General features: G+C 40.6%; 2 protein-coding genes across 3 annotated transcripts; one reads left to right on the forward strand and one right to left on the reverse strand.

Annotated features, from left to right (window-relative positions):
• Positions 1–956: 956 nt before the first annotated feature.
• On the reverse strand, positions 957–5,159 carry LOC106562245 (lysosomal protective protein). The gene is made up of 11 exons (XM_014127004.2): positions 4,855–5,159; positions 4,052–4,163; positions 3,771–3,908; positions 3,394–3,552; positions 3,092–3,183; positions 2,843–2,927; positions 2,551–2,700; positions 2,233–2,387; positions 1,946–2,108; positions 1,731–1,820; positions 957–1,594 (listed from the first exon to the last, which is right to left on the reverse strand). The coding sequence occupies exons 1-11, from the start codon at positions 5,028–5,030 to the stop codon at positions 1,511–1,513; spliced, it is 1,404 nt and encodes a 467-aa protein (XP_013982479.1). The 5' UTR covers positions 5,031–5,159; the 3' UTR covers positions 957–1,510.
• A 10,147-nt stretch (positions 5,160–15,306) lies between these two features.
• On the forward strand, positions 15,307–24,991 carry LOC100195281 (E2F transcription factor 4). Of its 2 annotated transcripts, none has more exons than XM_014126916.2 (10): positions 15,307–15,542; positions 16,043–16,439; positions 18,345–18,454; positions 18,536–18,697; positions 18,917–19,025; positions 19,118–19,379; positions 19,517–19,642; positions 22,933–23,004; positions 23,168–23,212; positions 23,308–24,991. In XM_014126916.2, exons 2-10 carry the CDS (start codon positions 16,296–16,298, stop codon positions 23,421–23,423), a joined length of 1,146 nt encoding a protein of 381 aa, XP_013982391.1. In that variant the 5' UTR covers positions 15,307–15,542; positions 16,043–16,295; the 3' UTR covers positions 23,424–24,991.
• Positions 24,992–27,806: the final 2,815 nt, after the last annotated feature.

The raw sequence follows: 27,806 nt of genomic DNA on the forward strand, positions 1-27,806 counted from the left end.
AATGAGGTCTACCCTTAGACTTGGCGGTGACGTAGTGTCCCCATGAATGATGGAGCGTTGCGCTGTGATTGACCCTGTTCTGTTTTCTGCTGGCTTGCCCCACCACCACAGAAAGCACTGAGCTAGGCTGAAACACCTGCATTTTGGTGCTGCCTTCAAGAGACCATGTGGCTTTATTAACTCTATTTTTTTGCCAAAATGTGGGGCTTAAATGACGGGTCACCACTGCTGGTGTAGAGAAAATGTAAAAGAAATCTGCAATTCTACAGTTTTCCATTGAGCTGGAAGAAAATGTAGTGGTTTTGAAGCTAATTTCCAGCAATTCTACACAGTGAGACAATTTTGCCATTACTAATGCTTTGCTCCTCTGCTCAAAAATAATATGTTCCAAATACCTGTTTTTATTTTCTGTCTGGCTTTTAATTGTTAGTTCTCAAACATGGCATTAATTCTGTTTAAAAATACCAATATTTTTCCTCCCAAAAAAAGTAATTGCGGCCCCTGCAGTACCCCATTTGGAAAACGCATGGACTCGTCAAATGTATTTATAAAACCCTTTTTATATCAGCAGATGTCAAAGTGCTATACAGAAACCCAGCTTAAAACACCAAACAAGCAATGCAGATGTAGGAAGCACTAGAGACATTGAAGGCCTACCTGTAAGTCTTGACGCAACTAAATATATATCTTAATTTCATTTAACACAGGAATCACTAGTCATGTCCAGTTAAACTGCTACACTGATGGGCCTGTTGTGTACTGAATCTTCAGTATAATGGCTGAGGAGGAGATTTTTGGTGCTCAATTACCATCCCTGCAATTCACCACCATTATCTTTACATGTCTGTCTATGGAAGTCACTTAAGATTACATGGATGTTTTTACACATTCTGTAATTAATCATGTTCAATAAAAAAAAATGCTCTTAAAATTATAAATTAATGAGATACAAATGGTTTCATAAAAAGCATTTATTAGAAAGACAAAGAATGTTAGATCATTTTAAAGTGCTGATTGGCCTTTTGGTTATTTGAGTTCCATGGCATTTCAGCTCCCCCAAGTGGTGACAATTGAAAACCCCTGATACAAAAACTGCATGAGGAAATTCAAAAGGCAAATGACAGTTCTGATGTGACTAATAAGCTGCTAATCAGTTAGAAAGCCAACCAGAGTGATTGCACAGCATCACCAAAGGAAGATTTGACATGTGATGCACCTAAACATTTCTGTAAGGCTATTAATATGCAGTTTGCTTCAAGTAAAATTATACATTTACTGAAATTAAGAAATGGCTTAGGCCGATTACACTCCTGTCACCCCAACTCCAGAGTTGCGCTTTGATCTAATGAACTTACTTGGAGTGCAACAGAAACATTTCATTTGATCTCAATACAAAAACAAAACATTTGTTTCCCCTTTTCCACCCAACCCTCCCTGAGAAAAATGGGCCATCATCCTGACCTACTAACAAGTCCCATTACGGACACTGGAAGCAGCCCCAGGAGCATGCTCAGTAGGGTTTGTTTGACAGGAAGGATTGGAACATGTCTAAGGCGGGGCCTGGAGCCCACTGCGGCACCATGTGACCAGCGCCCTGAAACAGAAGATGGGATTAGAACGCAGCAGCCTCACCCCTGTTGCATCCACTAATCTTTATGAACATGTCTGTGGTGTGTTAATGAGTCTGAGACAGTGAATCAATGCCAATATGCTAACTAAGTAGTGCTTACCTTCACAGTCAGGAGGGTGATGTTTCCATACTGCTCGTAGAAGCCGGCAATCTGGTCATCAGATATCCAGCTCTGGTACTTGGTGGTTGTCTGGAAATGAAAGAAAAGTCTTCACAATGCATGCCCTGTGAGTTACAAACATGCCAAATACCCTTCAAGCCAGCATCCAAATCTCTATGCCACATGACCCAAATACCAGTCTTCAAGAGCTTTACCTTCTGGTTGAGCTGCTCCACAAACCACTTGTCTCCCAGGAAGTTGCAGGCCATGTCAGTGTCTCCGTTATAGACCAGCGCCCGGACACCCAGAGACAGCAGCTTCAGATACACATCCTTCACTGTCGAGTAGATGTTGGTGTACTGTCCTCCCACCACATCACTACATAGAGTTAGGGTAAAGATGTTCTTTTGTAGGTAGTTTACTGTTGTCAAGTTTTAGATGTCCCTTTGCTGAATTTAGACTTCCTGAGTGTTAGGGATGTGTGGGTACTAGTGTAATATACCTGCAGATATCCCAGGGTGGAAGTGTATCAGGGATGTGTAGGGCTTCCCTCACATCACCCCGGTTGAGCCAGTTCATCTGAGCTGTGCTGTTAATGCAGGGAGGGACCACAGCCACAGGAGGAGTTTGGCCAGTGACGGGCGGCACCTTCAGCAGCTACAGCGAGACAAATTACTTACATAACACACCAATATTTTCCATCATAACCACTTCAAAACAATTTGAGAATAACCAGAACAACCCTTCTGAACACAAGACTAACTAAATCTAATGCCAGGATGGACTTGAACACTGTATTCCTCCATAGGGGGGCACTTACCTGGAAGGTGTCCCAGTGCTTCCTGTAGTTCCTGAAGAGGTGGCTCATGCTCCTCTCATAGGCTTTGGCCCCGACTCCACCCTCACAGTCCATGTAAAGTGCATACTCATTCAGCCCAGAATCATACACAATACTAAAGGCCTGGCTCAACTGGGAGGGCAAGAATGAATGAGGGGGAGAAACAAAGGTACAAGTATCCATTTCTATGTTAAACCTGTGCATGTAATAGCTCAATTTTTGTATTTGATATATAATACTTCTTATCCGATTGTAAATGTGTTTCCATGTGCACCAGTATCGTGCAGGCCTCCTTGCTGTTGTTGAAAAAGTTACAGGTTCCCTTATCGCAGCAGTTCGTGTTCAGATCTGTCCACAGTCTGCAAGAGGATAGTTTACTTAAACACATTGCAATGTCTTGTAACAGAAGCATCAGACAAGCTTGAATTCATATTGTGGGCCTTTCAAAATGAATTATCCCTAGTTATGTAAACATAACAAAACAGTCTGGGCCCACATGAGTGAATGTGTTGTGAGTTCTTACTGTTCTCCGAAGAGGCCGTGGTAGTAACCAAAGTAGATCAGAGACTGGTCATTCAGGGCATAGCTACTGAGGCCATTACCCACTGCAAAGCCCTGAAAAACACATTAAAGGAGTTCTTTATAACTGTCATACATATTGGATTCATATCATCCTCTGCCTTTTCTACATAATCATTGACAGGTGGTTGGATAGGATGGAATTCCATTGCATTGCTTTTAACTTATGCTCAGTCTTTAGATTTTCAGAGAGCGTAAGAGTGTAATCCACTCAAGACAATTAAGTTGGTGTGTGAATCAACTCACCTTGAAGTTAATCTTTGCGGTCCCTGTGGCCACACGCTGGCTGAGTGTCGGGGCATATATCCCACCATAACTCTCACCGATGATGAAGAACTCATTCTGTGTGAAGTTTGGAAACTTGGCAAAGAAACTCTGCAGAGCTAGGTAGTTGTCATCAGCCACCTAATAGTAAGGGGGAGATAAATCAGTTACTATTACTTTAGTATTCAGTAAGGAAGAGTGAACTGCATGATTTCTGAGCCACTGTCAGTGGAGCACAACACTGGAATGTTCAGATAGAAATACAGTGTGTATAACAGACATGCCTATGACAAGAGGCAAATAATTGTGTCTGATTTATTCAATGCATTTCACTCTCCCGAATGAGACCCTGATCTCACCTGGTCGTCGTCAGTTTTGTACTTCTGGTCGTCAGAGTAGGAGTATCCCACACCTGCAGGTGACTCTAGGTACAGAACGTTGGCGATCCCGTTCCAGCTGAACTTATTCTCATACAGAGTGGCCCCATCATCATTCACCTGGGGGAGACAAAATGATGGTGTTACTCTGTGGGACTCAGAATCACTGCAAACACTGGGACACACAAACACTGGGACACACAAACTGAAATCACAGGTCCTGCTAAGCTCATGCTGAAAAGGTAACATGTGGGAGAACTAACATGGAAGGGGCCGTTCTCTGACAGAAAGCCATCCAGCGAGCTGCAGCCTGGCCCTCCATTCAGCCACAGCACAACAGGGTCCTTCAGTGGGTCCCTCTGTGAGGTCACAAACCTGGGGAAGCAGGGAGGTAGAGGGCCAGGTTAACAGGAGATAAGAGAGTACCCAATGACACACTTGGTGCACTCCGCACTTAGTTCTAGACCCCAGGTACAACAGTGTCTGTTGATTATGTTTATGTGTGCATACGTGGACCTGTGTGTACAGTATGTGTGTGGTCTATAGAACACTAGAATAAAAGTATGTCATGTGTTATTTTGTCAATCATTAACTTATCATAGCTTATGGCAAAGGATGTTCTAGCTCTTAAAACGTCTCAATGAAAGGTACAAGCTACAACACAATGCATGACCAATGCTGGAGGAAGTAGCAAAAGAGCAAGTATAAATAATCATCTAGTCCAGCTTCAGAAGCCTTCTCTTCTGCCTGTGTGACTTTCTATTTGAAGTGCTGTTAAACAAGCTTCAGTTGTCTCTGTAATAAATTCTGTATTAATTTACTATTGAACAATAGTCAATCTTGTAAGTTTATTTGATGACTTCTTAAAAAGATAATACGGTTATTTATGCCATGCGTTGATTAATTTATTGTTTTTCCCATTTGGAATAAACCGATATATATATATAGATATTGTAGTAAACGAATGTTGTGCACGAGCTGGAGTTTCTGAAAGCATCCCCAGCCAAAACAAACACTAAGTTGTTAGTTAGTCTAGGTGGCGACGTATACCATTACTGATACTCACCAGTAATGGAGAAACTTTCCAGGGCTAGCTTTCAAATAGCCCGACCATTGCCGGTAGTTTGGTTTAAACGACATTCCCGGTAGTTCGGTTACCTCGTCAGGGGCGTAGTTAGCCCATGTAAGACACGAAACAGCAAGGAAACACAACACCAAACTAACAACAGACATGTTGGTCATGTCGAGGACGAAACTAGCCGAATGCGCCAACAATGTTGACCTCAATTGCTAAACTCGAAGTCATGTGTGCGGAACAACTGCCGTGTCTATGCCCTGCAAATAAAAACACTACAGGTCATATGACTACTAACTGAGCTCTCTGGTCATGTGATCGATCTTGTGTTTTGACGTTCATCATCACGAGCTCAGAATCATCGAGAAAACTATAAAGCTGAAAATATGACAACTAGGCCTACCAAGAATAGGCTACATTTGCCAATATGGTTCCATCATGGCGTAACATTTAACATGTCAACGTTTGATGTAACATGACAGTGAAGAATGTGAGGGTGGTATAATTAGGTGGCAATGTGTATTAGGTGGGTGAGTGTCAGAGAAAATGGTAGCCTATTAGTCAACCTGAGTTTTCAATAGGCCAGTAAAAGAGTAAAAACAAAAAAGACAAGTGATTATCAGTCATGCGTTTTTATAAGGGTCTCTGGCAAAAGATCCCTGAAAATGCATGATTAAGGTGACGCTATGCATGTACATTATGCATATGTATGCATGTTAGGCAATCAAGAGTTAGACAATACATAGCCTATGCCCTAGGCCTACATTGAAGTTGAAATATGATCCATTGACTATTGCATGTTATACATTGACTATTGAGTGTTATACCTTTTACATCAACAGTTAGACAATACATAGTTATGTATGCATAGTCACGTTAATAACTCTACCTACATGTACACATTACCTCAATTACCTCTACACCTGTGCCCTCACACATTGACTCTGTACCAGTACTTCCTGTATATAGCCCCGCTATTGTTATTTACTGCTGCTCTTTAATCATTTGTTATTGTTATCTCTTACATTTTTTGGGGGGCTATTTTCTTAGAACTACATTGTTGTTTAAGGGCTTGTAAGTAAACATTTCACCTGTTGTATTCTGTGCATGTGACAAATAAAATGTGGTTTGAATACACAGTGTTTGACTTGGGCAGGAGCTCACTGGAGCAGAGTACTTGCACCTCAATGTTGCTACTGCTTGAGCTCCTGCACCTCTTATTTTATTTAACCTAGTCAGTTAAGAACAAATTCTTATTTACAATGACGGCCTACCGGGGAACAATGGGTTAACTGGGGCAGAACTACCGATTTTTACCTTGTCAGCTCAGGGATTCAACCCAGCAACCTTTCGGTTACTGGCCCAATGCTCTAACCACTAGGCTACCTGCTGCCCTAAAGTAGAATATTTTTGAATATCTTATAGAATATTTGCTCAAAAGTATTGTGGAGCTCTTGCACCTAAATATAAAAGTACTGGCACCCAAAGTGATTACCAGCACCTATTTCAGTCCAAGTCGAGCACTAACAATACATAGCCTAAGCCCTAGGCCTAAATGGAAAAAGTTTCAATATGGTCCATTGACTATTGAATGTTATACCTCAGTGTGTGTTTAATGGTCTTATTAAAGTGTGCATGTGCACTATTATTAAGCCCCTGGGTCTGTGTGTGACCTCTGGGGTTACACTGTAGTGCTACAAAATCTCTCTCGCTCATAGGCTGTGCTTGTTCTGTAGCCTGCGGAGAACTGAGACACTGTGTGTTACTGTGTCCATGTTTGAGTATGTGTGTATGTATCAGTATCTGACAGAATAGTATCACAGATCATGTACTTATATGTGATTGAATAGTGTCCTGCGTCTCTCTCTTTTCCCTCTCAGGTGACTCCGATCAGTGTCTCATTGATACAAAGGTCAAAGGTGTAAAGGGGTGTGTCTTTGCCACTAGGATTTCACAGTCCTTTTCTACACACCCTTCAATAATAGTACAATCATCACAGTCAGAAGAGGACAAGCCATCTGAGGCCTCCTAGCCAGCTGCTTAGACAGGGCATCCTCCAGCTTTCATTACCCCATGTGGTTAGCCTTTCTTGCTGGCTGGGACTGAAATCCATAAAATATCGAGACATGATTACTGCTGCTTATGTCAGAGGACAAGTCACTTTTCTCTGATAAGGACACATATAAAGTTTTATGAGTGGAGATGTTTATGATTTTCTTGTTAAATTGCGTTTCAATCCATTCTCTTAAATGTTTCAATTCCACCTGCGTCTGATGTTTCTCTATTTGTTAAACAGAGGCCAGAAATATATTGAATGCAATAAATGTATATACTAAGTAAGAACAAACCTGGATTTTTTTGCCTGTGCACCCTATCTCTACGCTGAATGTCAGTCTGCAAGACTTTTGAGTAAGCTCATATTGAGCTAATTTATGTTTGTAATTTATGTTAGTATTGTGGAGTAACTACAATGTTGTTGATCCATCCTCAGTTTTCTCCTATCACAGCCATTAAACTCTGTAACTGTTTTAAAATCCCCATTGGCCTCTTGGTGAAATCCCTGAGCAGTTTCCTTCCTCTCCAGCAACTGAGTTAGGAACATTTGTAGTGACTGGTTGTATTGATACACCATCCAAAGTGTCATTAATAACTACACCATGCTCAAAGGGATATTCAATGTTTGCTTTATTTTTTACTCATCTACCAACACTTCATTGACCCCCTCCAGTTTGCATACCGGTCGGAGAGAGGAAAAGATGTACATGCATTTGAAGGGCAGCAAAAACATGCATATCATTTTTGAAGATTTCTCCTTTGCATTTAACACAATCAATACGTTTATCCTCAAGGACAGACTTAGAGGAGACTTCGGACTTGATTCTATGCTTATCACATGGATCACCAACTTACTAACTGTACGAGTTGGCAACACACTCTCTGAGATGTGCACTTCTTCACTTGGAACCCCACAAGCCAGCGTTCTTTCACCGGTTACATACATATTGTATACAGACAGCTGCCGGAGCCAGTTTCCAGGGTGCCACCTGATCAAATATGCTGATGACACTCCTTTGGTCAGTCTCCTCGAAGGGGATGAGACCGAACACGGACCAGCTCTGAATGATTTTACTGGCTGGTGTGAGTCATCCCATCTAAAACACATACAAAAGAAAGGATATGGTGATTGACTTTCAAAGGAACATTACCATGCACACACAATTTAAAAAAAATATATATTTTTAAGAAAGGCCAACAGAGACTATTTCCTACGGAAATTGCACTTTTTTAATGTTAACCTAACCATTGTGGTTCTCTTTTATGAATCATTATTTGAGAGCATTTTGTCCTACTGCTTGACCTGCTGGTTTGGGAATATCAAGGTTTCACCAAAAAATAGGTTGGGCAAGATAGTCAGGACTTGCGGAAAAAGCAAGGGGCTGCAACAGTAAGAACTGTCATCTTTCTACCTGGGCAGAGCTCTCCAGACTGCGAATAATATAACGGTTGACTCTTCTCACCTACTCCACCCCGAATTCCAGCTCCTTCCCTCTGGCCGCAAGAACAGACTACCTAAGGTAAAAAAAAAAATAGACAGAGCCAAGTACTCTTTTATTCCGAATGCAATTCTGTAATTTAACAAAATGTTGAACTAATTGCACTTTAGCACTTGCACTTTAACAAGTAGCCCATTTTTACATTTTATTATGAAAATCCATTTACCCAGCCTAGTTGCTTGTAAACATCCTTTGCTATTTTTTATATACATTTGTTTTGTTATGTGATATGTTTTATGACTGCTGCAAAATGAATTGCCTCTCTGAGGACATTAACGTTTTCTGAACCTGAATAGTAATAACACTTCTTTGCAATTCATTGGAAAACCTCCCTGGTCTTTGTGGTTAAATCAGTAACACTTAATTTCATGAGGTCCTTATTACAGTGTAATTACATGTGTAATTACACTGTAAAACCAATGGTGTAATAACAACATGTAACTGGTAGTAATTGCGGTCTGTAATTACAAAGGTGTAACAATGAATGCTTGTTACCATGCTTGTTACAAATGGGCAGGTTTCCACTAAATTCACAAACGTAATGTTTTGTTCCTTCTCAGCTTCATCTGCTTCAGCAACAATTGTCACAAAGGTTGTGACCCCTTGGGGATGCTCTGGGTGTCTGAGAGATTATGCTCAATAGGCTCTAATTACACTGGACAAAAATATAAACACAACCTATAAAGTGTTGGTCCCATGTTTTATGAGCTGAAATAAAAAAGTTCCATACTCACAAAAAAAGCTTATTTTTCTCAAATGTTGTGCACAAATTTGTTTACATCCCTGTTAGTGAGAATTTCTCCTTAGCCAAGATATTTAATCTACCTGACAGGTGTGGCATATCAAGAAGCTGATTAAACAGCATGATAATTACACAGGCGCACCTTGTGCTGGGGACTATAAAAGGCCGCTTTAAAATGTGCAGTTTTGTCACACACCACAATGCCACAGATGTCTCAAGTTTTGGGGGAGCGTGCAATTGGCAAGCTGACTGCAGGAATGTCCACCTGAGCGGTTGTCAGAGAATTTCATGTTAATTTCTGCCTTTGGCTGCCTTTGTGCAGTAGCAACTCATTAACCCCAATGCTCCTCAGATGTGGGGGACGTGGCTCTGGTCCCTAAATCTGTGTTCATAACCAAGTGGTAAGGTGCTAATTACTAGTTGTGAAGTCGTGAATACCGGTTGGATGCATTCACGTGCTTTGAACTCGTTGAGAAATGGAGATTGGTTAATGGCCAAAAAGCTGCATCAACCGTAAACTAAAAATACAGCTATCATGCTTGTAAACAAATTATAGTGTTAAAAAACCATATTGATAGATTGCCTCTTGTGGTGAATACCACCTTCCCACTTGGTTATGAACGCAGTCAGCTGCAGGATTCAGATACCCTTATCATGAAAAATATGGACTTTTGGGCATTTATTGTTACGGTGATAAACTGCACTACAGGAGTGGTAAAGAACTCGGAAGGATTGCTATTATCGTAGTGGAAGCTGAAAGATTCTTGGGAGTGAGGAATGTAAAGGGTGAAGGGCTGCATGAAGTACTGGCAGGAGCATGGCATCCTCTCAGGTCCCCGGATCTGTGTAGGGCACTGAGTATTTTTTGTTTTGTTTTGTATGCTGTTTTCAGACGTTAGAGGGCATTATAAGTTTTGTTTTCCCATTTCCGTTTTGGATTTGTTTTCTGAGTAAGCCTGACCCTAATCCAATACAACTTTTCAGGATGTAGTCCCCCCTAAACTCCACCGAAGAAGAAGGTTGTGAATACAGCATTATTAAAGGTAGACTCAGTGATGTGACATAGATGCAGAAAGTAAACAGCTTAGTGGGTCAATTTCAGCAACAACTAAGAGCGTTGAAGCGTTAGGCTCAACTTCTTCACTGTTTTGGTCCCGTGGCTACCATGCTGTACACAGTCTAAAGCAAACCCATGCACATGCCATATACTGTGTGTGACTGTGTGAGAGCAAAGTGTTGAATCTCTCTCCTCTCAATATCTCCGGTGCAGCTCGTGGCAACATCATTTGGCTGAGTCTATCCTGAAGAAGGCATGGTGATGCTGAAGCATTGGTGGTTTACCCAATAAATTACTTGCAGCTTGTATATAGAGCGTGCTACTCTCTTTATTTATTTTTGTAGTTGAATCTACCTTTAACACTCATTCCCTCACTCACGCAAAGAGACAAACACTCAAAAGGGGGTTAATCAATTCAAATTAAAAGGAGTCACTCAAATAAGTAAATAAGATGTAAACCTAAATAGAGCACACGTTAGGAGTAAATCAATATTTAAAGCACTTTTAAGTAAATAAATTCAAAATAAAGCACACATGAGGGAATAAAGAAAACGACTAAATTAGAGTCATAGGCAAACATGACAATTAGGGGAGACCAGGTTTGGCTGTCTCGAGTTGGTTGTCACAGTGCTTATACTCCCAATCTAGAGGTTGCTTTGTGTGAATTCTTTAAAATAATTAATCCACCTGCTCGTCAGGTGAGGGAAATCTATGTGTTTTTCATAGGTGAAAGTTTTAATTATGGCCGTATCCATGAACAATTATGTTTGTTGAAAAGAGGAAGGGGAGAACTTTATTTCAAACCTATTTCCGAGTTGCTAGGTCAAGCCATGTAGTAACTAGCATCATTGTTAGCATTTTTGCTCAGTTAGGGATGGTTGTCACATTGAATTTGGCGTTCGTTGTCACTATCAACTCCATTATAACTATTTAGGGGGTTGGTTGTCACAATCTAACCCATGATAACAACATTATTCATGGTCATTGCCATTTCCAGTATATAATAAATCCCGAGCTCCATTCTGGGCTTGTGCTATAAAGAGCTCCCTTCGTTGCCTCTCTCTCACACACATATTTTTTCTGTCACAAACCTACACACGCAAACATGCATGTGCAAACACGCATTCACACACAAATGTACTCAAAATGTAATATGTTGTTCTCAATGAATAAAATGCTGAATTTTGTTAGGAATATTGTTCGATCAAAGAAAGGCTATTTCTAAGACTGCATGGTATAGGCTATTGCTTAAAACCTCTTAAGGATCGAACCCTTTTTTCAATTTTCGCCTAAAATGACATACCCAAATCTAATTGCCTGTAGCTCAGGACCTGAAGCAAGGATATGCACATTCTTGATACCGTTTGAAAGGAAACACTTTAAAGTTTGTGTAAATGTGAAATTAATGTAGGAGAATATAACACATTAGATCTGGTAAAAGATAATACAAAGAAAAAAACATGCATATTTTTTATTTTGTTCCATCATCTTTGAAATGCAAGAGAAAGGTCACAATGTATTATTCCAGGTAAGGCGCAATTTAGATTTTGGCCACTAGATGAGAGCAGTGTATGTGCAAAGTTTCATACTGATCCAATGAATCATTGGCACCAACCCCGTAGAGGTTAAATAATCTACTAGCAACATTGTGACAACCAACCACATTCTGTGTGACGTCTAACCCTGCTAATAACTCCATGTTTGAATAAGGAGGATAAAAATGGTCCCCATTTCAACCCAAGAATTTGGTATTTCTATTAACGTTGAAAAGATTATTGTAAGGGATATTGGTGCCTGAAAATACACACAAGAGTAAAAAGTGTGACAACTGCAACACCGGTCCCGGTCCCCCCTATAACCTTGATAGTCTATACTGACTTGTGTTTGAACAAAACTTTTTGATTGGAGTAGTTTTCCAAGCAACAAATTGTGATAACTGTGCAAGGGGGTGAATCAGGGTGGCACTTTACCAGACTATCAAGTAGGTCCCAACATTAATACGCAATTCAACAATGTTCAAAATATGTTGAATCTAGAAGATTCATTAAATGTATTGAACTTATTAGAAAATCTGTTGACCTACACAAGTTTCTCACAAGATATGAAAATAATGCATCAGAGATTGGTATTTCTAGTAACTTTTTGAAGAAGCAACAGCACAGCATGCCTGTCTGTGTGGTGTGTGCTTGTCCATCACTTTGTGTAGCCAGTTAGCCAGTTCGCTCGACCTAATTCATGGCTTCCTCATGCATGAAGGTGGTGGAATTATGAGGGAAATAAGTCTAGGTCAGAGTATGGCTTATCTGTAGATACACCGGTCTGCCACACCTTCATTTCTTAGATCTCCACCTTTAAAGAAAAGCGGGGTGAACAGCATGCTATTTTCATGTTTAAGTTCAAGGTCAGAATATGCATATGGAGAAAAGTGCATAAAAATAAATAACATTCAGTTTATGGCTTAACTCGGGCCGGAATCAGGCCTTAGGTGTGCAATTAAAGGAATCTACACAAAAAAGGAATATACACAAAAAAGTCTACATTTGTTAGCTTTTTTCTTTTCCTTTTGATTTGATTGATCATTATGGACTCAGGACATCCAATGTTGATGTTTCTCTATAAATAATTTGGAATTTTGAGAGTAAATAACTGAATCTGAAACGAGAAAAAATAAAACAGAGAAACTCAATTTGGAAAAAATCTAAATGGAATTGGGGAGAGGGTATGACATATTTAGTATGACAACTGGTGTGTTGTGTTCTTCTGTCTTGGAATATTAGTCACCCACCATCAGCTCCTACAAGATCATAGAAATCACATTCAGTCCTTTAACCCCCTCCCTCATACTCGCTCTCAAATTTTTCTCCTTCTTTATATTCTGGCTCATTCTTATTTTATTGCGAGGAAGAGGCCCTCTCATTGTCATTGTATTGTTGTCTCTTTAGGATGGGGATGTGAGGTGGGAAATTCTAGTTTTGGAAGGAGAAGGGAGGGCATCTGGTTGGGTGTACTCTCCAGATACCCTTGTTTCCCTCTCGTCTCTCATCCTCTGTCCCATAGGGGCCAAATGCACTGTGGGTTGTCCTGGGCACCGTTAGCCTTTTGTCTGTCAAACAATGCCCCCCCTCCCCCAACAGTGCAGGGACAGCACAGCGGCCTGGGCTTTCATGTTGTTCATTGTGCATTCATAGCATACGGCTGTCCCTGACCCCCAATGCACCCGTTTCCACACAACCAATGCATCAGGGGTTGTCTCGCCAATGTGACCCTCAGACCAGGGTTTAAATAATTTCGACCTTGGCTTGATCCAATACTCTGACCGTAACTGGTCCATCAACGCGGGCTCAATTCCCGCAAAGATCACATTCAAATAAAATAAAAAATATGCACTCTGTCATACATGTCGCTCTGGATAAAAAGAATCTGTTAAGTGGCATATATTAAACTGAAATAAATTGTACAATAGTATTTTATTGTGTTGCCCCTGCATCTTGAAGCATTGCTACATTTTGGCCTCCGTGCTGAATTGGGGTGAGGGGTATGCTACCCCAATTGACTGTCCCACTCCAGTCTTCTCTGTCTGGGCTGGGCCTCACGGGAAGGCTTCTTTGTGGGTTTATAACCATGGTAGACAGAAATAGGTCACACTGTAATTTCGGAAGGGAGATGCCCCCTTTGGCCCCTCCCCACCCTGTGCCCCTTTGTGTTTGACCATCACACCTTTAGCCTCTGATCCAGTGGTAGGATGCAGAGGTATAGCACACACATGCACACACACACACACTCACATACACAAAAACACACACATTTTAAATACTTTATTTGAATCCACAAAATACATTACAATCCAAAGGCCACACTGTCAGTTAAAGTACCATGACAAGACTGTCACACTCACACACACATACACACACACACACACACCCTGAACATAATTGTAACCCCAATCCTAAAGCTAACCCCTATGCCTAAAATAGGCTTTTTCCTCATGGGGACCTGGGAAATATCCGCATGAGGGAGAATTTTCCTTGTTTTACTGTCCTTGTGGGGACTTTTGGAGATTTCTGGTGTCCATGATTTCTGGTCATTTCAATCTTACACTTGGGTACTCTCTAAAAACACTGCACTTCAGTACAAGTGACTTTTTGTAGAATGTTAGGAGAGCATTTTCGCTAACACTAAACTTTTTCCTGACCTTAACCTAATCCTCCTAAACTGCTACGTTAATTATCCTAACCTGTTACGGAAAAGTCGTAGCTGTATTGAAGTGGCATGTTTTTAGGGAATCTACTTACACGTGAGTGACTCATAGAGGGTTGGGGCTTTGCAAAGTAGGCGAAAAGAGTCCTTGACTTGTCAAAATTATTTCTGCTTTTAAACTTGTCTGTGGGTGTATGGGTTATTGGTCATTCTCTACTTTGTTCCAAAAATGTGAATGTCGTCTTGACATAGTTCTGAAAGACATTCTAATACCGTGTTTTATTCAAGACACTGGGTCAATATACACTGAGTGTGCAAAACTCCCCCCCCCGTCGGGACAATGACTCTACCAGGTATCGAAAGCATTCCACAGGGATGCTGGTCCATGTTGACTCCAATGCTTCCCACAGTTGTGTCAAGTTGGCTGTATGTGTTTTGGGTGGTGGACAATTCTTGATACACACAGGAAATTGTTGAGCATGAAAAACCCAGCAGGGTTGCAGTTCTTGACACAAACAAGTGTGCCTGGCACCTACTACCATAACCTGTTCAAAGGCACTTAAATAGTTTGTCCTGCCCATTCACCCTCTGAATGGCACACATACACAATCCGTGTCTCAATTGTCTCAAGGCTTAAAAAAACGTACTTAACCAGTCTCCTCCCCTTCATCTACACTGATTGAAGTGAATTTAACAAGTGACATCAATAAGAGATCATAGCGTTCACCTGGATTCACCTGATAAGTCTATGTCATGGAAAGAGTTGGTGTCATGCAAGTTTTTTTACACCCAGTGTATATTACAATATCGTTTCATTTTGCGCTGTATCGTGATACTCATCTTTATGTGACGCTCCCTAGCTATAACGTGATTTCATTGGCTATCTCCTGCGTCGCTCCATGCCTCGTTCTCTGTCAAGTTCGCTGTACGCGAGACATTCGTGAACAGGAAGAAAAATGCATTGGTTCTGTTGGATGAAAGATGCAGTAGGAGGGAGTTTTTAAACTGCCTTTCGAATATTAGTTAAGTAAATGCCCTGAGTGATTGCTTGCTTACAATATATCGATGAAACAAACTCAATTTGAATAGCATTCCAACGCTGCTTTGAGGACAACTCATGAACTCATTGGTAAGTACTTACGACCATTCATCAGGACACTCGTGACAGGAGATAGCTAGGTACTGTAGCTAGCTAACGTTATCTAGTCTGTTGCTAATCGGATGAGTTAGTTATCTTGCCACCTAAGTTAACGTTTAGTTAACGATGGCCAGTTAGCCACTAGCCATCGTTGTTTTAGTTATATGCATGTACCTATTGTACACTACCTAGTTAGCTACCTTGTTGTGCTAACTACTGTAGTTAGCTAACGTAACTATGGGTGGTTGGCCAAAGAGTTACCAAGCCAATCCAGGGGCGGAGGTCTAATCGAAACCGGCTTGCATTTACTGCTAACTTGGTATTTTGCACTCAATACACAATCTGATCAAATTGGAGTAGGAACTCTAAAAGATGTAACTAGTTACTCTACTGTAGCTTCGTCTCCGTATGCAATGCATACAGTAGGTTATGGTACAGTGAGTAGTTGTGTTATTTTCGTTTCACTTTCCCGTGGTGTCCTCACTTTGCAGACGCTCCCTACGCTTGAAACCATCCCGGCTTTCAGCCCGCCTCCAACGGCTCGAGCACAGGACATCATTGCTGGGTGGCTGCTTACTGTGTTCTGGCTCACGGGGAGACGAACTGGACCGACCACTGACCCCGTGTCGGCACAGCCTTTCTAGGGTTGCAACTATCCCTGCAGTTGAACTGGACTAGGACGGTCGAGGGCATAGGCCCAGAGACCTCCCATTCACTATATCATCCAACCGATTCAGACTGGTTATGGAGCTGGAGGTGAGCCGAACCGAGCTGGAAGGTTCCGATGCTCCCCAGTCTCAGAGACACGAGAGGAGCCTCGGACTTCTCACCACGAAGTTCGTTACTTTGCTGCAGGAAGCGGAGGACGGGGTGCTCGATCTCAAAGTAGTGAGTGATGGGCTGCATCTCTTTTGACTGTCTGACTGTGTGAGAATTGTTAGCTATGGTTTCTTTATGTTTTAGTATAATCGCAGTCTTCAATTTTAAACCTATATACATTTAAGGACTGCCCTGTTTGATTGATATTGATTGCTACATTGTGTTGTAACAGATGTGCAACAAACTCCGAGGACATGGATGTGGAATATGACATGCACTCAGACACCCACACCAGGGTTTTCGTTAGAAAAGTGTGTCCGGGAAGATTTTAATTACAATCTAATAGGTGTTTACTAACACTGTAACGCTTGAAGGGATACTTCGGGATTTTGACAATGAGGCCCTTTATTTACTTCCCCAGAGTCAGATGAACTCGTGGATAACATTTGTATGTCTCTGTGTCCAGTATGAAGGAAGTTGGAGGTAGTTTTGTGAGCCAATGTTAACTAGTGTTAGCGCAATGACTGGAAGTGCTAGCAGATACCATAGACTTAGTGTTTATGCTAACGCTAGTTAGCAAATGTGCTAGCACTAGTTATCAACTTCCTTAACTGCAAGCAGAGACATTCAAATGGTATCCCCGGGTTCAACTGACTCTGGGGAAGTAGATAAAGGGCCTCATTCCCGAAGTATCTCAATAAATGGCAAATGCAAGGCACGCTGTAATTTTCAGTTGAGAAATAAAGCAATAGTAGCTATTTTTAATCATGACCATCAAAACAGCTTTTAACATTTGATTGCGTTTAGAATTGTTGCGCATTGACACTCCAGAAGCAACGAGCTGAGGATCTGCAGCTCTAGTGCTCTCTGACAAGTGATATTCCTTTAAAAATTGGCTCTGTATGCTGTGCACGTGTAATAAATAAGAAACATGGCGACTAACGAAAATACACACGCCCCAATTTAATTACACAAAATGTTGTAAATTGAAGCTGCACTATGCAGAAATCAATCCCCCGTTTCCTGGTTGCAAAAACTGAAATTAGGCAAACAATTAGAATTTATGTGACAAAACAAGCAAGTACCGTGTGGGGAATCATTCTGCCATCTAAACAGCTATGATATATATTTTCCATAATCAACAATATTCTATTTTCAGCTGTTTGAAGCTGGTGTACAAAACTGAAAATAAAAAATGCAAAAACGAAACTTAAGAACAGGGAGCATAGAAATAGCGCACATAGAACAGATCTACCGCTTCTTAAACTTGCTTTCAATAATGACCGATCTGTAATTTGGTCGTGTTGCCCAAAAGTTACATATTGCAGCTTTAGCCTACAGCCCAGTAAGCCTGACAGTCAAATGTATTTCCATCAACTGATATTATTTGTAATGGGCTTGTTTTTTTTTCTCACGGTCAATTTGACCAGCAACAATTTTATTTATCGGCTTTTCATTTTTTTATTGGCCAAAAGCCAGCAATTACACATGCACTGTGATCTTGATGATTTATACTATAAAATAGAAGCTTAAACTCTAATCTAAAACTAAGTGAAACTGTTACATGATCTAGGTTAATGTCAGTAAGGAGTTCAGGAATAAAAGAGGGTAAAACACAGAGTGTGTGTGCAAAAGAGACAAGCCGTGTCTCATCGCTCAGCGGGTGGCTGTGTCACAGTCTGTCATTATTGTCCGCGTTGTTTAGTCCCCCCTCTGATAGGCTCATAGGGTTGTGACCTCTCCTATTATTGGCTACCAGGTCTATGACCCATCCAGTGATTGGTTGACAGGCCCCTGTCTCACAGGCTCTGACCTTTGTGATTTGTTATTAACCCTACGCTGGATATGCATTTCCCTCTAAGGAAAATACCCTTGGTAGGGACATTTGGGTGCTTGCATTTTAAAATAATTAATTAAGTTATTTTGCTTCTGATGAGAGAGGGTGTGCTTTGACAGTTTTTTCTGCTCTTGTAGGCAGCAGACACCCTGGCCGTCAGACAGAAGAGGCGCATCTATGACATCACCAATGTACTGGAGGGCATCGGCCTGATCGAGAAGAAGTCCAAGAATAGTATTCAGTGGAAGTGAGTGTACGTTCGCACGCTTGTATGTGTATAGGTATGCACACATTATGTGCTTACATTTCTGTACACTATTTGTCTAAGGGGAGTTGGGCCAGGCTGTAACTCAAGGGAGATTGGTGACAGGCTGATTGACCTGAAGTCGGAGCTTGAAGATCTGGATATGAGGGAAAGTGAGCTGGACCAGCAGAGGGTGTGGGTCCAACAAAGCATCAAGAACGTGACCGAGGACACACACAATAGTCCATATCCTTACTATGTACCCACATACTCATACCTACACCAACATCTAAATTGTTACCCTAACCTTACATAGGTATCCATGACAGTCCACACCAGTAGAAAAGTATAGAAAAAGAGCTGCAGCTCTGTCTTGTCTGTACAATAGCAGAGGACACATTTGCCAGCATTAACACTGTTATAATACTCTGTTAAGGTGTGTGTCTGACCTTAACTCTGACCAACTCTGGCCTATGTTAATCATGAGGACATCTGCAGCTGCTTCAAAGGTGATACCCTCTTGGCGGTGCGTGCTCCCTCTGGTACGCAGCTGGAGGTGCCCATACCTGAAGCTGTAAGTTCGATTTGTTTCTGCCTCCTCCCCCCTAGTCAGTCTGTCTCAGTCTCCTCAGGGTGAAAAGTAAGTGTGTGTGTCTCCACTTTTAGGTTCAAAACGGTCAGAGGAAGTATCAGATCCATCTGAAGAGCGCTGCTGGGCCCATTGATGTTCTGCTCATCAACAAGGACCCAGTTAACTCAACTCCCGTGGTGCTGCCAGTCCCGCCCCCTGAGGAAATGCTGCAGAACACAAAGTCTGCGGCAGCCTCTGCAGACACAACCACTAACACACCCACTCACACATTTGTCGAGACCACCCAGTGTCTGGCCACCGGCAAGCCTAAAGCACATTCAGCAGCTAAGCCATCAGGTGACCTCACTGTTATATCTCTCATGCTCTATGAAAATGTTTTGTCTGCTAAACTCTCAATACAATATCATTGAATTGTCCCATGTCTACATCTGTGTCTACATACCTACCTACCTATCTACCTATCTACCTACCAGACACCTCCTGCACTGAAAAACCTGCTCAGCAACCACCATCATTGGACACCCGGTCCCTCCAGTCTTCTGCTTCATTGGACAACAACTTGACTGTCTTTGAACCAATCAAATCCGATTCATCTGACTGTGAGTTAGAATTCAATTTGATATGAATATGACTTAAGTTTTTATGCATGCTGGCTTTCTCCTGCCCCTCCCACCATGCTACTTCATGATCAAACAATTAGCTTAGAATGCCGTTAGATAATTTATCTCGGTAAGTTTTATGTTGTTTTTGAATAACCTTAAAACACGATAGGCCTAAGGTAATATGAAAGGGGTAGAACAAACAATAACAAGATAGAAAAATGTAATGAGTCGTTTGAACAAACCTTACAGTTGAACATTATTAGAAAATAATGCAACCCTCCCTCTTTCTGTTGTGAACCAAATGGCTAAAAGCCAAATCCCACTAATTAAAATAGCCTATCAAAAGCATGAAGTTAAAATTATGAATACTATTAACCAAATAGGCTATTCTAATGAAGTGTTTAAAGTCCTAAAGTTGCAGCTTTCAAATGCGAACATCACAGCTTTTTTTTAAATAACAAATGTTACAGGCAACAAGAAGTAAAATTGAGGAAACAATATCAAGATGGAAAAATGTAATGAGAATTCAAAAGAACTTACAGCTGAGCAAAGCTTATGAAAGAAATGTGTAGAGTAGGCCAATTTCCATAGCCTATAATTAGCAATGTAGTCCACAACCTACCTATACAACATATAGAAAGAAACCTAGGCTAATAAGGGAGGAAGATTAGGCAAAAAATGTGACTCATTGAATAATTATCCAGTTATAGCGACAGCGGAGTTGCATGCTCTTGATAATTTACAACCCATCACACGACGCACAGCCAGCAACGATCCTTGACTGTCACTTGCACTTTCACAAGCCCTGAATCCATTTGATTATTGCTGACTTGTTGAAATGCAGTGTATTTGCCCTTTTAATTGTACAACAAAGCTTATTTAGTGAAAACATCAACAAAAAATCAAGAAATATATATTGTGAGTCGCCCATAGGTTTGGAAGAATCGAGAGATGATTTTTAGGCCATGTCGCCCAGACCTAATACCGGCACACACCTCTTCGTGCCAAAGCTCCAACGTAGAGGAATACACTACTAAAATAGATTTTGCTCCAATGTATATTTTATCATGATTCCTCTCGCTGGTGGTACTTTTTAGCAGTCTTTTTTTTTTAATTACATTTTTTAAATAATAATAAATAAATACAATTGTGGGGTTGGCCATTAGGGGGGCGATACCATCATACGTATCAATGTTTTATGGGTACTTAATCACGATAGGACATGTTTGGACACACCTTTTCATTCAAGGGTTTTTCTTTATTTTTACTATTTTCTACGTTGTAGAATAATACTGAAGACATCAAAACGATGAAATAACACATATGGAATCATGTTATATCCAAAAAAACTGTTAAACAAATTAAAATATATTTGAGATCTTTCAAAGTAGCCACGCTTTGCCTTGACAGCTTTGCACACCCTTGGCATTATCTCAACAAGCTTCATTAGGCAGTCACCTGGAATGCATCTCAATTAACAGGTCTGTCTTCTTAAAAGTGAATTTGTGGAATTTCATTCCTTCCTAATGCTTTTGATCAAATCAGTTGTTGTGACAAGTTAGGCATATACAGAAGATAGCCCTATTTGGTAAAAGACCAAGTCCATATTATGGCAAGAACAGCTCAAATAAACAAAGAGAAACGGTAGTCCATCATTACTTTAAAACATGAAGGTCAGTCAATCCGGAAAATGTCGAGAACATTCTTCAAGTGCAATCGCAAAAACCGTCAAGCGCTATGATGAAACTGGTTCTCATGAGGACCGCCACAGGAAAGGAAGACCCAGAGTTACCTCTGCTGCAAGATGGGCTCCCGAGTGGCGCAGCGGTCTAAGGCACTGCATATCAGTGCTGGAGGTGTCACTACAGACACCCTGGTTCGAATCCAGGCTGTATCACAACTGATTGGGAGTCCCATAGGGCGGCGCACAATTGGCCCAGCATCGCCCGGGTTTGGCCAGTGTAGACTGTCATTGTAAATAAGAATTTGTTCTTCACTAACTTGACTAGTTAAATAACTCTAATGAACGTATCTTTTGTTTTAACTGCACCTCAGATTGCAGTCCAAATAAATGCTTCACAGTTCAAGTAACAGACATCTCTACATCAACTGTTCAGAGGAGACTGCGTGAATCAGGCCTTCATGGTTGAATTGCTGCAAAGAAACCACTACTGAAGGACACCAATAAGAGGAATAGACTTGCTTGGGCCAAGAAACACGAGCAATGGACATTAGACCTGTGGAAATATGTCCTTTGGTCTGATGAGTCCAAATTTGAGATTTTTGGTTCTTACTGCCGTGTCTTTGTGAGATGCGGAGTAGGTGAATGGATGCTTCCCGAAGCATGGAGGAGGTGGTGTGGGGGTGCTTTGCTGGTGACACTGTTCTGATTTTGTTTATAATTCAAGCCACACTTAACCAACATGGCTACCACAGCATTCTGCAGCGATACGCCATCCCATCTGGTTTGTGCTTAGTGGGACTATCATTTGTTTTTCAACAAGACAAAGACCCAACACACCTCCAGGATGTGTAAGGGCTATTTGACCAAGAAGGAGAGTGATGGAGCGCTGCATCAGATGACCTGGCCTCCACAATCATCCGACCTTAACCCAACTGAGATGGTTTGGGATGAGTTGGACCGCAGAGTGAAGGAAAAGCGGCCAACAAGTGCTCAGCATATGTGAGAACTACTTCAAGACTGTTAGAAAAGCATTCCAGGTGAAGCTGGTTGATAGAATGCCAAGAGTGTGCAAATCTGTCATCAAGGTAAAGGGTGGCTACTTTGAAGAATCTAAAATATATATTGATTTGTTTAACACTTTTTGGTTAATACATGATTCCATATGTGACATTTCATAGTTTGTCTTCACTTTTATTCTACAATGTAGAAAATAGTTTAAAAAAAATATATATATATATATATATATATATATATATATGAAATGCAACTTGAATGAGTAGGTGTGTCCAAACTTTTGACTGGTACTGTACGTACATTGTTTATCTGTTTAGTAAGCACACACTTCCGACCACAGTGGTTTTGAAACGTTTTTTTTTTTTTTTACATTAAGCTCTGCCCAATGCACTGTAACACAGGAAGCATCTGTGTGGCAACAAATTATGTACAATGCCTGCCTGCTATAGAAATGTGTGTGTGCAAGCTGTTTTATTTTTGGTTGTTTAATAACTGTACGCAGGAAAACGGTGTGTAACTTGGCTCTACCTTATAAAAACAATCTCTAATGTACTTGTATGGTGTCTATATTGTGCCTTGTGTTTTTCAGTGCTGGATTTCCCCAAATATTTTTCTGACATGTTTGACCCCGCTAAAGGTACTGTGTTTGACCCCGCTACAGGTACTGTGTTTGACCCCGTGTGCATGTGTAACATGTCTTAAACTTTATTTAAATGTATCCGAACAGACCCTTGCGTTGTATTTCAGGAAATGAAGTTAATGATAAGCTGTGACTTTATGTGAACAGCAGACACTCTCTCACCTCTCTCTGTGTGTGTGTGTAGAGATGGTGAGTGCAGATCTACTAGAGGAACTTATGGCTTCAGAAGGTAAGAGTCTAAAACGGATTATGTTATAAACACCTTTACTTTGACTTGATGATTCCAGTTATTCATGTTTATATCCCTCTCCCTCTCTCTACCAGTGTTCTCTCCACTCCTCCGCCTTTCTCCTCCCCCGGGTGACCATGACTACATCTATAACCTGGATGAGAGCGAGGGCCTCTGTGACCTCTTCGACGTCTCCATCCTCAACCTTTGACCTATGAACCCTTCCACAAGGCTCACATGAAGAGGCCCTTTTTTAAAGAAAGCCAAGAACACTTTTTTAAAACAATTCTTTGAGTACTAACAAACAGGTCTATTTTTGGAGTCTTGTAATATAAGCTGAATTGATGAACAGTTTTTGATAATTTTCATACTCTTTATTTTTGTCGCGTCCCCTTTGTTGATGTTTGAACAGGGAGATGATGCCACTTACCCTGGAGAGCAGCCCTCCCCTACAGGCTTATAAGCTTTAATGATGTCATGGAATATATTTTTTGATCTGTGCTACTGAAGTAACAGTGGATGTGTTTTTAAAAGTTGAGTTGTGCTCCATTTGGGGCAAGTAAAGATGGCTTGGGTTGAGGTAAGGATAGGAATTGAATGGGTTGCTCAAGGCAAAATCAACCACTACACCTAGGTACTTATGTACATCTGAAACGGTTTGATAGTAAGCAATATAGTGACAATTCCATCAAGTCTTTTAGAGGGCAAGGTAGAGCTATTGCCATATTGCAGACCTATTTGATCCTTTCAGATCTACATGGTGATTAAGGGTAGGGAGGGACAGGTGCTGTGAGGAGCTGCATTGTTTGTATTCTACTGTCAATGAGCTGTGAGGAGTGCAGCTACTCCATTGCCCACATAGTGGTGCTAGAGTCACAGCAGGAAGAGATAATCAGCTCCCTCACCTGCTGCAATCAAGTCTCTCCTATGAGTCAGGTACACAAGACCAGCCACAACACCACAATATACTGACAACATGTAAATCCATTCAAAGCCTTTTACCAGTCCTAATCTGTTGACACTATTGATGAGGCTTACAGTTCTCTTCAGTTGCTGGTGCATTTTATATCTTGTCTGTTTCTCCCTCAGTGTATGTGTGTGCATGTGCACACTTTCTTTTTTATAATGTCAAATTATCTTTATTTTGGTGTATTTTATAGTGAAATGACACTGTCAAGGACAGTACATACATATTTTGTCTCAGTTTTTTTTTTTTTTTACATCCGGATCCAGATTCAACTATGATGATATGTGTTTGTTCAGCAGTAAATATTTTTATAATTTAGTGTCAAATCTGCTGTTTCATTTGTATGGTTTGGTTTTATTGCATATTTATGTTTGTAACCTGCTCATGTTCTGACGAGTAAGTTCACATCGGCGCAAACTGGAACCAGAAATGGGCATGGGAATTTTTGTCACCCCGGCCTATCAGTTCAGGACCGTATATTTTTGGTCAGTGTCTGAAATGGGACGAAATGAACTATTCTACAGGTGATATATTGGTTGTATACGTAAATGTGTTTTATTTTTCTATATTATCAGGAATATACTAATTGTAACCCCCTATCTCTTCCAATTCTACAATGTACACGTTGCAGATTGACACTCACACACCCGTCTTTGTTATCCTATGTGCAAACAACCTCAGCATGTAGCCACAAATCCACTGAGTAAACCTTCCTATGTTTTTATAGACTAAGTGAGGCTCAGAGGATATTTGTTTTAAAAATGGGCAGTCACTCCTGATTACCTGTATGAATAAAAAATAATATATGAAAACTTTTTAGAATGTTGTCTTTTTTGTATCACACAACATACACACTTTTGTCTACTTAGTTGACACCATGAGGAGCATAATATTATGTTATGTGACTGCCATGGCCATCTGTGGCTGGAAAGTGGTCAGTAGCTTCCAAACAGGCTGAGGCAATTTAGAGTGAGTCAAGGATACAACCTTGGAGTTCAGTAGTATAAAAATTATTTAAAGTAGAATTTAAGTAGTTTTTTTTGGCAACTTTTACTTCACTACATTCCTAAAGAAAATAATGTCCAAACATTTTCCCTGACACCAAAAAGTACTCATTACATTGTGAATACTTAGCAGAACAGAAAAATGGTCAAATTCACGCACTTATCAAGAGCACATCCTGGTCGTCCCCACTGCCTCTGATCTGGCGCACTCACTAAACTTAAATGCCTTGTCTGTAAATGATGTCTGTTGGAGTGTGCCGCTGGCTATTTGTACATTTTTTAAAACAAGAAAATTGTGCCTTCTGGTTTCCTTAATATAAGCAATTTGAAATGATTTATTCTTTTACTTTTGATACTTAAGTATATTTTAGCAGTTACATTTACTTTGGATACTTACGTTTATTTAAAACGAAATACTTTTAGACCTTTACTCAAGTAGTATTTTACTGGATCATTCACTTTTACTTGAGTCATTTTCTATTAAGGTATCTTTTATTCAAGAATGACAATTGGGTACTTTTCTACCACTGTTGGAGTTCAATCTTTCAATTAATTCATGACCTGCTCAATTCTTAGAGTTGTGAGTGACTGCTTGCTAAATTCTTTAGGGCTATCTGACTGAAGGTGCTATAGACTGACATTTGAGCTGCAAATCATGATATTGTGGTGGTACAGAGAGTAGTGTATACGGCCCAGTACATCACTGGGGCCGAGCTCCCTGGCAGGCCCTAAAATTGTCAGAGACTCCAGTCACCCAAGTCACAGACTGTTCTCTCTGCTACCACATGGCAAGTGGTACCGGATCACAAAGTCTGAGACCAAAAGGCTCCTGAAAAGCTTCTACCCCCAAGCCATGAGACATCAAATGGCTTCCCAGACTATTTACATTGACCCCCTGTTTTTTGCACTGACTCTATGACACTCATACTCTACACACACACTCATACATACTACACTGACATTCCAACACACACACACACACACACACATGCATATTGACTCCACACACACGCTCACACAGACAAACTTTCACACTCTTTCACACTTTTCACATACCCTGTTGCAACTCTGTTTATTTTATGTCCTGATTACCTAGTCACTTTTAGCCGTACCCACATGTACATAATACATAAATTACATCAACTACCTCATACCCCCTGCACATTGCATCGGTAACGGTCCGGTGTGGCTCAGTTGGTAGAGCATGGTGTTTGCAACGCCAGGGTTGTGGATTTGATTCCCACGGGGGACCACTACGGAGAGAAAATGTATGCATTCACTACTGTAAGTCGCTCTGGATAAGAGCGTCTGTTAAATTACAAAAATGTAAAATGTACTCCTTGCAGGGTATATAGCCTCGTTATTTTATTGCGTTACTATTAACTTTTTTTATTTTGCTAATTTTTCTTCCTTGTAATTAAGAGTTTCACGGTAAAGTCAACACCTGTTGTATTCGGCGCGTGTGACAAATAACATTTAATTTGATTTGTATGAAAGATAAGAGTCACTGCATACTGTTCAGTCCGCTCTACAAGTAGGTTGAGCTGGAGAAATGGTTAAACTCAAACGTAACTCAACTTTCTCTGATCGGAACCCCTCTCTACTTGTTTGTAGTTATTTTTTATTTTCAATTCTTAGAGTTGTGACTGCTTGCCACATTCTTTAGGGCTATCTGACTGAAGGTGAGAGAACGACATTGGAGCTTTGTTGAAGCAGTGTAACTGAAGCAGCTGAGGAGTTTCACAATTGAAGAAATGAAACCAAAGTGTTTTTGACGCCTTGTCAAACACGATGTAGCGGTGGTATGAAAGATAAGAGTCACCCTGCACCCTACTCAATTGGCTCCACAAATAGGTTGAACTGGAGAAATGGTTACACTCAAACTCAACTCTCCCTGATCAAATCTCCTCTCTACTTGTTTGTGGTTGTTTTTAGTTTAATTTAATACCAACTGCGGTCTCAACAGCTGTAGCCTATAGGATAGGATATTGTTCATAAAAGTGTCCATATATTTAATTAAACATATCGCCTAGCCTTTATGAAGTCAACATTAACTACTTACTAGAACTTAAACGTTTACGTTAGTCATTTCTGTCTCTTAGATCTCAAATGTCACAGACACGTACTTTATGTTGACTGATAGTATTTTTTGTGACAATTTAAAAACCTATTAGCCCATATCAAATGTTTTTAACAGTTTTAAAGCATAGCCTAATCTATATAAAAAAACATTGCCTGAACTCATATCTAATGGTATGACTGATGCAGAAATTATTTTATTGAAGTAGCTGACATATATTTATGTTTTTATTTTTAAATTGTTATCATTTGAAATGAGCTGTTCTGAGTGCTGGCTGGTAACTTCAAATGGGTGCTGGCCAGTCAAGTAATGGCGCAGACTGCTGTCCTATCTGTGTTACTGCATGTTACAGATTCCTCCCTTTAGTGAGTTGAACAGTAGGAGTCAGGTTTGGGCGCCCACAGCCTTCAATTGCTTCCCTACAAAAGAAAAATCCAACTATAACTTTGTTTAAAGTGCTGTGGTTTATGACTTGATCTAGGTCATATAATAATGCGTATTAAAATAGAAATGTTATGATAATATTAGAAAAATTATAATACA

The sequence above is a fragment of the Salmo salar genome, chromosome ssa11 (genome assembly GCF_905237065.1).
Source record: "Salmo salar chromosome ssa11, Ssal_v3.1, whole genome shotgun sequence".
Classification (NCBI taxonomy): Eukaryota; Metazoa; Chordata; class Actinopteri; order Salmoniformes; family Salmonidae; genus Salmo; species Salmo salar.